General features: G+C 34.6%; 1 protein-coding gene across 5 annotated transcripts in view; it reads left to right on the forward strand.

The window, feature by feature from the left end:
- The window catches only part of PCNX4 (pecanex 4), a 48,115-nt gene that overhangs the window by 18,345 nt on the left and 14,950 nt on the right, over positions 1–14,820 (forward strand). For all 5 annotated transcript variants that reach the window (XM_014864641.3, XM_014864643.3, XM_044773686.2 and 2 more), the window contains 8 exons: positions 1,140–1,319; positions 1,413–1,927; positions 2,173–2,273; positions 2,393–2,515; positions 6,537–6,897; positions 9,519–9,622; positions 13,008–14,047; positions 14,424–14,610. In XM_014864641.3, coding sequence (XP_014720127.2) covers positions 1,140–1,319; positions 1,413–1,927; positions 2,173–2,273; positions 2,393–2,515; positions 6,537–6,897; positions 9,519–9,622; positions 13,008–14,047; positions 14,424–14,610 — 2,611 coding nt within the window. The remainder of the gene's footprint in view (positions 1–1,139; positions 1,320–1,412; positions 1,928–2,172; positions 2,274–2,392; positions 2,516–6,536; positions 6,898–9,518; positions 9,623–13,007; positions 14,048–14,423; positions 14,611–14,820) is intronic.

A 14,820-nucleotide genomic window follows, 5' to 3' on the forward strand; every position in this document is an offset into this window, starting at 1 on the left:
ATTTTTTAGCAATAAAGTATTTTTTAATTAAGGTGTGTACGTTGGTTTTTTAGACATAATGCTATTACACAGACTACAGTATAGTGTAAACCTAACTTTTATATGTACTGGGAAACCAGAAAACTCGTGTGACTTGCTTTATTGCAATAATCGCTTTATTGCGGTGGTCTGGAACCATACCTACAAATCTCGGAAGTACACTTGTGCAAATTTTGAGATTTAGTTTTCTCTTTTGACAGTTATCTTTGGAACTCCGTAAGTACTAGGACGTTGTTAGTTTCCAGACAAAGTGTTTGGTTAGCCTCAGTCCAAAAAAGTAGTAACATACTGATAATGTTTATTCTTCTATACTTTAAAGTTTTTATTAATTTGAAATGGTTTAATGATGTTATATTTAACTGATAAGTGTTATACCAAGAACCAGTTTCTCCACTTAAGATAGAAACCTTCTCTAATTTATGAGATTATATTGTACAAGTTGGTGTTCTCAAATCCATGCCACTTTTATACAAAATAGAAAGAGCATTATAAATGTTAGTTAAGTTCCCAGGCTAATCCACAGAGACACATCCATAACCTCATGTTGCTGACTTCTGATAGTAATTATACTGACTAGGACTTGGGAGTGAGACAGGACAGGAGAGAGTAGGAGAAAGAGGAGCCCTCTCTCTTTGCTGCTACTAATGTATGAATAGCAGTAAGGGTTGGCTTTTCCAGAGTCACTTGTAATTTTAAATTTTGAACTCTAAAGAACCATTGGTAGAATTTTAGCCAGTGTAGTTTAGAGATTTAAGGGAGAAATATTTTTGCCGTGGGCTCAGTTACATTTTACAAATCCCTGAATTCAATTTTATTCAGTAAATTGCTTTTAATTACTTCTTCCTTCTTTCCAGGTTTGAATTCACATATTCTCTAAGTGCTAAACGTATACACAATTGTGTAGGAGTAGTTACAGGTATGGGGGAAGGACAGTGGTCACAGTTTATATGGGATGGTCTTTCGAAAGTTGGGACTAGGACCTTTTGTTTTGGAGAAGGTGTATGTGGAGCAAGTGGATATATGAGTTGTTTTGTTTTTCCTGGAAAGATCCTCTTCTTTATGTTACTTTGTATAATTTAAGTGTTTTCTTTTTCTTATAGGTTTATGGTAAATATACCAGCTCTAGAACAAATGAGTCAGATTTTACACGTCTTGTTTATATTTTTACCCTTTCTGTGGGCACTTGGGACCCTGCCCCCGCCAGATGCACTTTTCTTATGGGCAATGGAGCAGGTTTTAGAGTTTGGCCTTGGAGGTTCATCTATGTCAACCCACCTCCGGTAATTATTTTAAATGTTACAGTTATATTTGACTTATTCTTAAAGAACTTTCCTTTTCAAGCAAATCTTTTCTTCTCTTTTTTTGCCCTGCAGGTTATTAATGATGTTCATCGTTTCTGCTGGAACAGCTGTAACATCATATTTCATTCCCAACACTCTTGGTGTGGTTCTTTTCATGACTGGACTTGGATTCTTACTTAGTCTTAACCTAAGTGAAATGGGTTTTGTCTTCAAACACAGTGTAACGAGACACAGAGTTGGAACCAAATCTAAGGCTTTACCTAGTGGCTCCAAAAAACAGTTTACTTGGAAGGAATGCCTTTTCTACATTGTTGTATTAGTCTTGGCTCTCTTAGAAACTAGTTTGCTGCATCACTTTGCTGGTTTCTCACAGATTTCCAAAAACAGTCCCCAGGCTATTGTTGGCTATGTTTTGATGATATTACTTACATTACTGTGGTTACTTAGAGAAATTCAGAGTGTCTATATCTTTGGAATTTTCCGAAACCCTTTCTATCCAAAGGATGTGCAAGCTGTGACTTTATTCTTAGAGAAGCAAACAAGGCTGCTGAAGATTGGTGTTGTCAGGCGGATTTTGCTAAATCTAGGTAGGAAGATAAAATCTATAACCTTGTGTTATATCTAGGAAGTGTACAAAAGTTTAATGGAATTCTCATATTTGTGTAATATACTGCATAAAAGTGTTTATTCTTTTATGTTTTAATTTGTTCATTAGTTTTTTTACTTAATTGCTTAGACGTACTCATTAAAAAACTCATATTGGCCTGAGTAAAATGTGGTAGAAGGGGTTACTTTGCCTTAATTAAATCCATCTTTTTTTTGTTTGTCTTAGTGTCACCTTTTGCTATGATAGCATTTCTTTCATTGGACAATTCCTTACAAGGGCTCCACTCTGTGTCTGTCTCCATTGGATTCACAAGAGCTTTTAGAATGGTAATCCTAATATGCACTTAATAGTATTTTCCTATTCCTACATTTGTGATTTTTACTCTTAACAGTTTACTTAGATTATCAAATTCTACCTAATAAAGTGGATACTTTGTGTACTGCAGGTATGGCAAAATACAGAAAATGCTTTATTGGAGACAGTCATTGTATCAGCAGGGCACTTGCTGATCCCCAGTACAGACATATGGTGGAACAGAAGCCTGGATACAGGAATCAGACTCTTACTGGTAAGTATAATTTTTAACAGCTTTATGAAGATGTATTTCATATACCATAAAATCATCCACTTAAAGTATACACTTCAGTGGTATATATTCAGAATTTTGCAGTCATCACCACAATCTAATTTTAGAACATTTTCAACATTCCAGAAAGAAACCTCGTGCACATTAATAGTCATTCCCCATTCCCACTCTCCATCCCACCCACCCTCCATTCCAGCCCCAGCAACCATTAATCTACTTTCTGTCTCTGTGGATTTGCCTATTCTGGACATTTCATGTGAATGGAATTATGCAATCTGTATTCTTTGCATCTGGCTTCTTTCACTTAGATGTTTTCAAGGTTCATCCATGTTGTAGCATGTATCAGTATTTTATTCCTTTTTATTGCCAAATAATATTCTGTTGTATGGATATACCACTATGGTTGAATCATTCATCAGATGTTGGATATTTAGGTTGTTTCCACTTTTTGACTATTATAAATAATGCTGTGAACATTCGTGTATGAGTTTTGTACGGACGTAGTGTTCATTTCTCTTGGGTATGTGTACCTAGGACTGAATTTCATTCGTGTAGGCACAATATGTTTAACACTGCAAGGTATTGCCAAACATTTTTCCAAAGTGGTTGCGCCATTTTACATTCCCACCAACACTGTATGAGAATTGTAATTTCTCTATATCTTCACCAATACTTGTTATTATATGACTTTTTCATTATAGTCATTCTAGTAGGTATGAACTACTATCTCATTGTGATTTTGGTTTGCGTTTCTCTGAATGTTAATAATGAATCTTTTCATATGTTTATTTGCCATTTGTATATGTTTTTTGAGAAATGTCTGTTCAAATCTTTTGCCCATTTTTACTTGGGTTGTCTTTTTATTGTTGAGTTGTAAGAGTTCTTTGTATATTCTGGATACACGTTCTTTGACAGATATAAGCAAAAATTTTCTCCTGTAGGTTTTCACTTTCTTGATAATGACCTTCGAATCAAAAAAGTTTTTAATTCTTTTTTTTTTTAAGATTGGCCCTGAGCTAACATCTGTTACCAATCTTCTTTTTTTCTTTCTTTCTTTTTCTTCTTCTCCCCAAAGCCTCCCAGTACATAGTTATGTATTCTAATTGTAGGTCCTTCTGGTTCTGGTATGTGGGATGCTGCCTCAGCTTGGCTCAATAAGTGGTGCTAGGTCCACACCCAGGATCCAAAATGGCAAAAACCCTGGGCCACTGAAGCAGGTCATGCAAATTTAATCACTAAGCCACAGGGCCAGCCCCAAAAGTTTTTAACTTTGATGATGTTCAATTTAATTATTTTTCTTTTGTCATTTGTATTTTTGGTGTCATATCTAATAAACACTGCCTATTCCAAGATCAGAAAGATTTACTATGTTTTCTTCTAAGAGTTTCACAGTTTTAGCTCTTACGTTTGAGGGCTATGATCTACTTTGAGTTGCTTTTTGTATATGATGTGAAGTAGAGTTCCAAATCCATTCTTTTGTGTATAGATGTACAATTGTCCCAGCATCATTTATTGAAAAAACTATTCTTCTCTCAATGAGTTTTCTTGGTACCTTTCTCAAAAATCAAATGACAAATGTGAGGGTTTATTTCTGGACTCTCAGTTCTTTTCCATTCATCTATATGTCTGTCCTTATGCCAGTGCTACGCTGTCTTGATTATTACAGCTTTGTAGTAGGTATTGAAATTTGGAAATGTGAGTCTTCTGGCTTTGTTTTTCTTTTTAAGTATTGTTTTGACTGTTCTGGTACCCTTGTTTTACCAATTGAAAGTTTCAGCTTTTCAGTTTTTGCAAAACCACATCTGAGACTTTGATAGGGATTGCCTAAAATCTCTATATCAATTTGGGGAGTATTGCCATCTTAAAAATACTAATTCTTCTTTTCCATGAACTTGAGATGTCTTTACATTTATTTATATCTTCTTTATTTTAAGTGTTTGTAGTTTTTGGTGTACAAGTTTCATGCTTTAATTAAATTTTATCCTAAGTATTTTATTCTTTTTGATATCATAAACGGAATTGTTTTCTTAATTCATTTTGGGTCTTGTTTATTGCTAGAGTATAGAATACAATTGATTTTTTAATATTAATCTTGTATCCTGAAACATCACTAAACTCCTTCATTAGTTCTAATAGATTTTTAGTGGATTTCTTAGGATGTTCTGTATATAAGATCATGTTTTCTGCAAATTAGGTATAGTAAAGATAGTTTTACTTCTTCCTTTCCAATCTGAATGTTTTTCATTTTTTTTATTACCTAATTACCCTGGCTAGAACCTCCAGTAGAATGTTGAATACAAGGAGTAAGAATGGACAACTTATGAGGAAAGCATTCAGTCTTTCTCCATTAAGTTGATGTCAGTGTTTTACCATTAAGTGTGATATCAACTGCCCATTTTTTGTAGATGCTGTTTGTCAGGTTGAGGAAGTTTGCTTCTATTCCTGGTTAAGTCTTTTTATCATTAAGGTGTCAGATTTTGCCAAATGCTTTTTCTGAGTCTTTTGAAATGGTCATGTGGTTTTGGTCTTTTAATCTATTAACATGGTATAATACATTGATTTTCAGTTTTTAAACCAACCTTTCATTCCTGGAATAAATTCTACTTGGTCATGGTGTGTAATCCTGTTTATATGTTGCAGGATTTAGTTGGCTAGCATTTTGTTGAGGATTTTTGTGTGATTAGTATATATATATAGCTTTCTTTTCTTATGTCTTTGATTTAGATATCAGAATAGCACTAACCACATAGAATGAGTTGGGAATTTCATGTTGATTATTCATAAATGTTTTGTAGTATTCAGTATGTATCTTAAATATACTGTAGTATGTAGTATTTTGTAGTATGGAAGCCATCTGGTCCTCGACTTTTGTGTGGGTAGCTTTTAAATTACTAATTCAATTTCTTTACTTGTTGTAGGTCTATTCAGATTTTCTGTTTCTTGAGTCAGTTTCAGTAATTTTTGTCTTTCTACACTTATCAGTTTCATCTAAGTGATATAATTTATTGGCATCCAGTTGTTCATAATATTATTTTATAATCCTTTTTATTTTTTTCTGTAAGATTGCTGGTAATGTTATTTCTCTCATTCCTGATTTCGGTAATTTGAGACTTCTCTGTTTTCTTTCTTGGTCAGTCTAGGTAAAGATTTGTCAGTTTTGTTGATCTCCCCAAAAAACCAGCTTTCAGTTTCATAGATTTTCTCTATTGTTTTTCTCTTCTCTATTTTATTAATTTCCTCTTTAATCTTTATTAGTTACTTACTTCTGCTTACTTGAGGTTTAGTTTTCTCTGTTTTTCTAGTTTCCTAAGGTGGACAATTAAGGTACTGATTTGAGCTCTTTCTTCTTTTTTAGTGTAGGCATGTACAACTATAAATTTCCCTCTGAACACTGTTTAGGCTGTATCACAAGTTTTGGTATGTTGCATTTTTGTTTCATTCATCTCAAGATGTTTTCTTATTTATCTTGTGATTTCTTCTTTGACTCACTGGCTATTTAGGAATGTGTCTTTTAATTTCCAGATTTCTTTCTGTTGTTGATGTAATTCTGTTTTGGTTGAAGAACATACTTTGCATGATTTGTATGAACATACTTAGTATGATTTCAGTCTATTGAGGTTTGTCTTGCAGCATGACTTCTGTTTCTTAATCTGTAAAATACTCTCTAAAATAAGGGTAAATTAAGGATAGTTGCTTAACTACCACTTCTGGGTCTCATGACTTAACAAGCATGTAATACAAAAGATAGTCAACCTTAAGATATAGATAGCACTCTGTCAATTCTCTTTAATACTTTTTTGTTGTTAAGAGAGCCCAAACTTTTAAAAATATAGTCTCATTTATTAATTGTGAGATTGGAGAAAATTATAACGAAGAATCTTATATAAAGGGCTATTTCCTCAAAAATATTGGTGCAGTATTAATATAGAATGTTCTTTATATTATCTTGAAAATGCATGAAAAGTCTTTAAGAATAAAAAGTATTATTTTTACATCTCTACAGGTTGGTATCATGCGTGATCGTCTGATTCAGTTCATCTCTAAATTGCAGTTTGCTGTGACTGTACTTTTGGCATCATGGACGGAGAAAAAACGTAGAAAATCAACCACCACTTTATGTATACTCAACATTGTCTTCTCTCCATTTGTGTTGGTCTTCATAGTTTTTTCTACACTACTCTCTTCCCCCTTACTCCCCCTCTTTACCCTTCCTTTGTTCTTGGTGGGGTTTCCACGACCTAGTCAGAGTTGGCCAGGAGTGGTGGGCACTGCAGCCTGCGTGTGTGCAGATACAGTGTACTACTACCAGATGGTCCCAGATTTGACCGTTGCACTGCAGTCTGCGATGGCAGCTGGAAGTTTAGGTAAGTAAACGGGTTATGCTTGAGAAATCCTCACTAATGTATTTCAAGTACAAAAAAATGAACACAGAAAAACAATCTTTTGATACAACCATTATACTAATTCTGATACTTTGATGTGCAGGCAGAAAGACTAAATACAAAATAGAAGTGTATCTCCTACTCCTTATTTTGAGATAAATAAAGTTATAAATAAAAATACTAAATAAAATAGTATTTTATTAAAAATAAAAATACTATAAATAAAAAATACTAAAAAGAAAATTTCATTAAGGTGATTTGACAATTTTTTAAAAATATTTTCTTGATTAAAGTCAGGTTATAGTCCCACCATTGAAACCTGAAAACACCTTATCTCCAAAATTTCCATGAATTTATAATGAGTTCATATCAAGTAGATGCAATTGCTTAGACCCATTTGCCTCATGCGATGTCAGATTGAAGAGCTTAAGGAATGTGGCTTCTATCTTCTTAGTTATTGTATAGCTGGTTAAGCAATCTGACAAGGTTACAGGACAAGATAATGTAAGGCTTTGATCATGATTGATAGCCTCCCAATAGAAGTTCTGTGCAAATATTAGCAAGATTTTTGATGAGAAGGAACTGATTTTATGATAATTATAATTTTATGATAATTTCATTGGACGCTAACTGCAAATTCAATTATGTTACACTTAATGTTGCTTTTCGATAAGGTATAAGCTGATGACAGTAGTTTGTTGTCTCCTACCATGTACCTTAGGTTTTGAAATTTGTTTTAGAACTGTTGCCACTTCCTGGCAAATTGATTCCAGGCAGAGTAGCAATTTAAAATTAGGATTTTAATGAAATGTTTACTTGGGTTGAACTTTTCTGTTATGTGAGATAGTTTAGGAAAAATTTTATCTTTGTAGTACAAATATTTTATGAATAATCATTTTCCCTTCTTATAGGAAATATTCTACACTTTTAGTACTTTTATCCAGTTCCAATTAATTTATATAATAATGCTGTGCCACTTTTTAAAATACCTGTAAGGTTAAACTCATATCTGAAATAATAAATTCCTTAGTAATAAGGTAGAAATTTTACTTTAATATCAAACCAATTACACTAAACCAAGAAGTATGTTATAAAGTATTTCCTGGAAAAAAAACAACAACAATGAGGTAACGTTTCCCGCACATCTGATTGGCAAAAATGTAAAAAGTCTGACGTTACCAAGTATGGGTAATAGGAACTCTTGAACCTGTTGTAAGGGAATGTGTACATTCATACAACCACCTTGAAGGGTAAACTTATAGTCTGTAGTAAAGATGTATATATCCCATGGCCTAGGGATGCCAATTTTAGATTCCATGATCCAGTGATTCCAATTCTAGAGAAACTCTTGCACATATGTTTTGAGGGTCCCCGAGACGATTCCCAGGTTTGATAATTTGCTAGGAGGACTCACAGGACTCAGAGTATAGCCATACTCACAGCTAAGATTTATTACAGCAGAAGGATGTAGAGCAAAATCACCAGAGGGAAAAGTCACATGGGATAAAAGAGACCAGGTGCAAAGCTTCTAGGTGTCCTCTCCCAGTGGAATCACACAGAACATGCTTAATTCCCCAGCAACGCGTTGTGACAACGTGTGTTATGTTGACTACCAGGGAAGTTGATTCGATACTCAATATGCCTAGGACTTTCATTGGGAGCTGGTCATGTAGGCACCCTCTGCCTAGCACGTACCAAACTCTCAAAGGAAAGCACATGTTCGGTATAAACTGTATTCCTTGCACAAACAGTTTTGTTCAGTGTAAACTGTATTGTTTGCACAAACAGTTGAGGCACGAGAGACTCTTTATCAGTTAGGGTGGTGAGAACTCTCCTGAAATACAAGTTCCCAGATGCCAGCCAAGGGCCAATTTTGTAAGCAGACCTTTCAGAGGATGGCAGTCAGTTCTGTTATGTTAACTCTTTTCTGCACAACACATTGTACAAGGAGACTTGCACAAAGGTAATTTCTGCAGCATTATTTATAATAGTGAAAACTTGGAAACATCTGAAATGTTTATTAACAGGGAAATGAATATTCAAGTTCAGCTATATTTATACAATGAATTCTCAATGTAGTTACAGTGAATAACTTTGAGCTGCTTATAATCAACATGGGCAAATCTCAGAGACGTAATATTGAGAGAAAAACTAAGTTTTTAAAATATTTGTATAGTATGTAGAACTTTATGTAAATTTTCAACACCACAAAACATTTTTATATACATGTATATATAAATGTCCAAAATCTTTTAAATCATTAATGTGAAGTTGGATTTTATATATTTAATACTCTTCCTAATATATCTAACATGTATTTAGGATTTCATATAGCAAGTTCTAATTTCTTGTTTTTCTGGAAAAGATATCCTTGAATTCTTGTTTATTATCAGCTGTAGATTTTCTCTTGCAACTGTTCCTGTAAAGAGCTTAATTTAATGCCTCCTGTTATGCAATAAATATTTGTTTCTATTCTTGACGTAAAAAGAGGGTAGATGGAGTTATGAATTAGTTCCAAGTATGTTATCAATTTTGAAGATTCACATGGAAAAATAAACAAGCTTGAACAATTACTTTCTTTTTTCTTTTCTGATTTCTTTTAGGTCTCCTCTTACCTGGGTCTCATTACTTGGGCCGTTTTCAGGATCGTTTAATATGGATAATGATTCTAGAACATGGCTATACTTACTGCTGTATTAACATTAAGGTCAATGTTCATTTGAAACCTCTTTAGTATTTTTATAGTATGTGTGTAAAATTTTACCTGTTACGTGCACATCAAACACTATTAATAGCTCAGTTTGAAAGACTGTCTTTTAATTATCTGTAAAAAGACTTAGGGATTTTTAAAGTATATTTCAATATGCACATATTGATAGGCAAACTAGTGTCGATTGTATATCAGAGCATGGTAACAAAATATACCTGCCCCCTTTTCTTCCAGTCCTTTTCTTTTTATCCCTATCTAGTTGAGCATCTCAAAAGTGTGACTCCGTAATATTTTTTTCACTCTTCTATCATATAAGCATTCTCAACTTAATAAAAACCTTCTTTTGACCCCACTGCCCCTACCTGCTACACCCTGTTTTTCTCTTTCCTTTTAGAGCAAAATTCCATATTAGAGTTGCTTATAGTCATATCTCTAATTTCATTTCTCTTATTCTGTCTTCAATGTACTCTAGGTTTTTGACTCTGATACCTATTACTCCACCAAAAACTGCTCTTGCCTAGGTCTCCAATGTGGCTGTCACATTGCTAAATCCAATGATCAATTCTCAGGCCCTTACCAGACCTATCAGCAGCATTTGGCACGTTGATCTTTTCTTTTGATTTGTTTCATGGGTTAATCCTCATCAGTCTCCTTTGATAGTTCCTTCTCTTTTCCTTGACCTTTTAACATCAGAGTGCCCCAGGGCCCAGGAGTCCTTGGTGAGAACTCCATTCTTCTAGTTGCTCAGCCCACAAACATTTGGGCTTTAGTCCGGTGATATTTGACTCCTTGTTTACTTCCATACCCCACATCCAATCCAACAAGAACTCCTGTTGGCTCCGCCTTTAAGCCATATTCTGTATTCTGCCACTTCTCATCACCATGCTCTCTGCCACCTTCATCCTTTTCCTGGATAATTGCAATAGCCTCCTGATTGGTCTCCCTGCTTCTCCCTCTGCCCCACTACAGTCTATTCTCGACCAGCGTGATCTTCAAAATCCAAGTCAGATCATGTTACTTCTCTACCCAAAACCCTGCAGTGGATCTCTTCTTTCGTTCAGAGTAGAAGCCAAGGCCCTAAATGGTCAAGCTCCCCCTCTTTGGCCTCATTTACTACTTTAACCTTCTCACTCTGCTCGAGCCTACTGGCTGTTCCCTCTGCCTGGAACATGTTCTTCAGATAACCACACAGCTAACTCCTTTACCACCTTTAAATCTTTGCTCAAATGTCACCTTCTCAATGAGGTCTCCTATGGCCATTCTGGTTAAAATTGCACTCTCGGTCCCATCCCCTCATTCCCAATCCTTCTTCCTTTACTTTACTTTTTCTTTATTTTCATAGCACTTATACATTCTAACAGACCATGTAATTTACTTAGTTTTACTGTTGATGCTTGTGTCCCTCCACGCTCTAATGTAAATGTCACAAGGACAGGGATCTCTGTTTTTATTTGGAAGATATGTCCTAAGCCCCTGGAACAAGGCCTGGCACATAATAGGCCCTCAAGAAATATTTGTTGAATGAATGAATTTTTTGTCTTAGCACAGATTGAACAACATTGCTAGTGACTAGAAAGCTGTTCCTTTAGTCCAGTGGTTCTGAAAATGCAGTTCCCCAGATTAGTAATTACTAACATTTTGTGGGAACCTGTTAGAAATGGAAATTCTTGGGCCCTACACCAGAGTTACTGAATCAGAAACTCTGGGGGAGGGCCCAGGAATCTTGCGTTTTAACCAGCCTTCCTGTGACGCTGACTCATCTAAAGTTTGGGAACCTCTTCTCTAGTCTAACCTCTACAAGTAGGAGAAGGCAAAAAATTATGCAGAATATTGAGGATGTTTTCATTGCTTAATATAGTTCTATTTTTAAAATGGTGTGGTTTTATAGTACCTCATAATGTGGGTCCTTTTATTGATCTTTTGTGCTCTGTGACATATGTGGTGTAAAGATACACTTTTTGGTGGCAGTCTTTTTTCTTTCTATTTCATTTTTTTGGACACAAGCTTGCTTAGCTATACCATCTACCAACATTTACATAATGCATTAAAGTTTACAGGCACTTTCATTGCTTACTTTAATCTTCACAACCCTATGTACTAGGATTATTTTTTCTTTGAAAGAGAAGGAAAAGGAATCTCAGAGAGGATAGGTGACCTACTCAGGATTCTGTACGAGCATCTGACAGAGCTATGATTTGAAACAGCTTCTGATGTCACATTCCATGTTCTTTCCCTAGATTATAATATAGCCTGGCACCATTGCCTTTTGTTAAAGGCACTGATAGTTTTGTAAAAATGTATAATTTAGATAAACAATAATTATAATAATAGTAAACAGTGACCTGGTACATCTTCTTCAAGTGATTCATTCTAGGGAAGTAATCAAAATGTGTTTAAAATTCATATAAGAACATATCCATAATATTCATTCTTTCAACATATATTTGTTGCATACCTGCTGTGTGCCAGCTACTGGTTTAGGTACTATGGATATAGCAGTAGCAAAGCTTTATGAAGTTTACTTTGTAGTTGGAGGAGACACACAATAATTACTCAAATCTCTGATATTATTATTTTATTATTTTAAAAGCTAGAACAGGAGACTAGTTAAAGAAATTATGGCATATCCATACAGTATAATAATGCTCTCATATAAAGTAGGATGGAAAGGATATGCACAAAACTACTGTGCATATTGTGTAATTCCAATTTTGCTTTCTTTTCCTCCCAAAAAATTTTTATGATTTAAGGACGTTTTTAAGGGCCAGCCCCGTGGCCAAGTGGTTAAGTTCACATGCTCCACTTCGGCGGCCCAGGGTTTTGCTGGTTTGGATCCTGGGTGCAGACATTGCACAGCTCATCAAGCCATGCTGAGGCGGCATCTCACATAGCACAACCAGAAGGACCTATAACTAGGATATAAAACTATGCACTGGGGGGGCTTTGGGGAGAAGAAGAAGAAAAAAGAGATTGACAACAGATCTTAGCTCAGGTGCCAATCTTTGGAAAAGATAAAAACTCTCATACTTGCCTAGGTATTATCTTGTAAAAAAAAGAAAGATTTTAATAAGTGTGATTCAAACTTAACTACAGATATAGTCTTTTAAAATTAAAATGATACTCAACAAAATTGTTTTGCCAATTTCTAGTGGAATTTCTATAATTTCTTTTAAAATAGTAGCATTATTTTTCATCTCTGTATCCAACATCGTGTGTTAAGTGCCATTAACTGAGTTAAGGTGTAACTCTTCAGTTAAAGAAATTTTTTTGAATTTTCCATATTTTTATTATGAGAATCCAATCCATGGGCATTTACAGAACTAGCTGCTTTTCTCTGTGTAATAAGTCATCATAAACTCAAGTACTTTTTTCCCCTCTTTAGGGATTAGAATTGCAAGAGACATCCTGTCATACTGCTGAAGCTCGAAAAGTTGACGAAGTTTTTGAAGGTGCCTTTGAACAAGAAGAATACACAAGAGTATGTTCCATTAGTGAACACTTTGGAAATGTCTTGACACCCTGTACCATTTTGCCTGTGAAACTCTATTCTGATGCCAGGAATGTCCTATCTGGCATAATTGATTCTCATGATAACTTGAAAGAATTTAAAGGTGACCTTGTTAAAGTGCTTGTGTGGATACTTGTTCGGTACTGCTCCAGAAGATCCAGCATGCAGGAGAATGTTCACAAAATTGAAAATAAAGGGAAAGCATCTCTAATAATCCTGCCTGACTTGAATACTTCACCACAAACCCAATCCCCAGAAGATACAGGTAGTTTAAATTCAGAAACTTTGGATGACTGGTCTGATGACAATGTTTTTGATGATGAGACAACTATCAAAACAGGAAAAGAAGAGAAAGATCAGTTGAAAGTTTTGCAAGGTATAAATGTGCCTATTCCAGGATCAGTAGTATCACAGAGGGTTGATGATCATTCTACTGGCACAGTTCCTGAAAACAGTCTTTACAAAGCAGTTATATTGGGATACCCTGCTATTGACAAAGGAAAACATGAAGACATGGTGTTTATCCCTCTCAAGGAGTTCAGTTGTCCTCATTCTCACTTGTTAAGCTTACCGGAAGAGTGGACATCTAACTGTTTGCCTAATTCCAAAATGAAGGAGATGAGCTCATTATTTCCAGAAGACTGGTACCAATTTGTTTTAAGGCAGTTGGAATGCTTTCATTCAGAAGAAAACGTCCCAAATGTACTGGAAGAAATTGCAAAGGATAGAGTTTTAAAAGACTTCTATGTTCATGCAGTACTGACTTGTTATTTTAGTTTGTTTGGAGTAGACAATATGGTTCCTAGTCCTGGTCATATACTGAGAGTTTACAGTGGTGTTTTGCCTTGGTCTCTTGCCTTGGATTGGCTCACAGAAAAGCCAGAACTATTCCAAATAGCACTGAAAGCTTTCAGGTAATTCATTTTGATTATCTACAAGTTGTAACATTGGCAGAAAAATGTTGATTTTTTTTATAACCTAGAAGGAGATACTCCTTCATTTCTAATTTTAAAAAATAATTGCTGTCCTAAAAATGAAAAAAATGCTATGTATTGTGATTATATCAGGTGTATAATTTGTACTTCCTTCTGTTTTCTTCATGTGGAGAAACTATTTTTCATTTGGCTTACTGGATTTCTTCACTTTAATTTCATCATTTTTCCCTAATCTTTTTATCTGAAATATGTATCATTTCAGTTCAATGTCTTAAAAATATTGATTGAACAAATCTATTTCATCTATAAACTTGATTTTAAAAACTCTAAAATTCTTTGTTTTTCCATTTTTCAGATATACTCTGAAACTAATGATTGATAAGGCAAGTTTAGGTCCAATAGAAGACTTTAAAGAGCTGACTGACTGCCTTGAAGAATATGAAAGGGACTGGTACATTGGTTTGGTATCTGATGAAAAGTGGAAGGAAGCAGTTTTACAAGAAAAACCATGCTTGTTTTCTCTGGGGTATGATCCTAATATGGTAAGTTAAAAACGTGTTTTTAAACATTTTCATGTATTAACCTTCAAGAACAGAAATCAGTTATAAAGTATTTGAACCAAGTGATAGAGATAGAACATTCTAGGTATGGATATATTAATTACAGTTTTAAGACATTTGTAATCCTGCCTTTATGGCCAACATAGTCCAATCCTAAAATGACTGATTATTTACTTTTGCAAATAATCTAAT

This window comes from Equus asinus, chromosome 7 (assembly GCF_041296235.1).
Source record: "Equus asinus isolate D_3611 breed Donkey chromosome 7, EquAss-T2T_v2, whole genome shotgun sequence".
Taxonomy (NCBI): domain Eukaryota; kingdom Metazoa; phylum Chordata; class Mammalia; order Perissodactyla; family Equidae; genus Equus; species Equus asinus.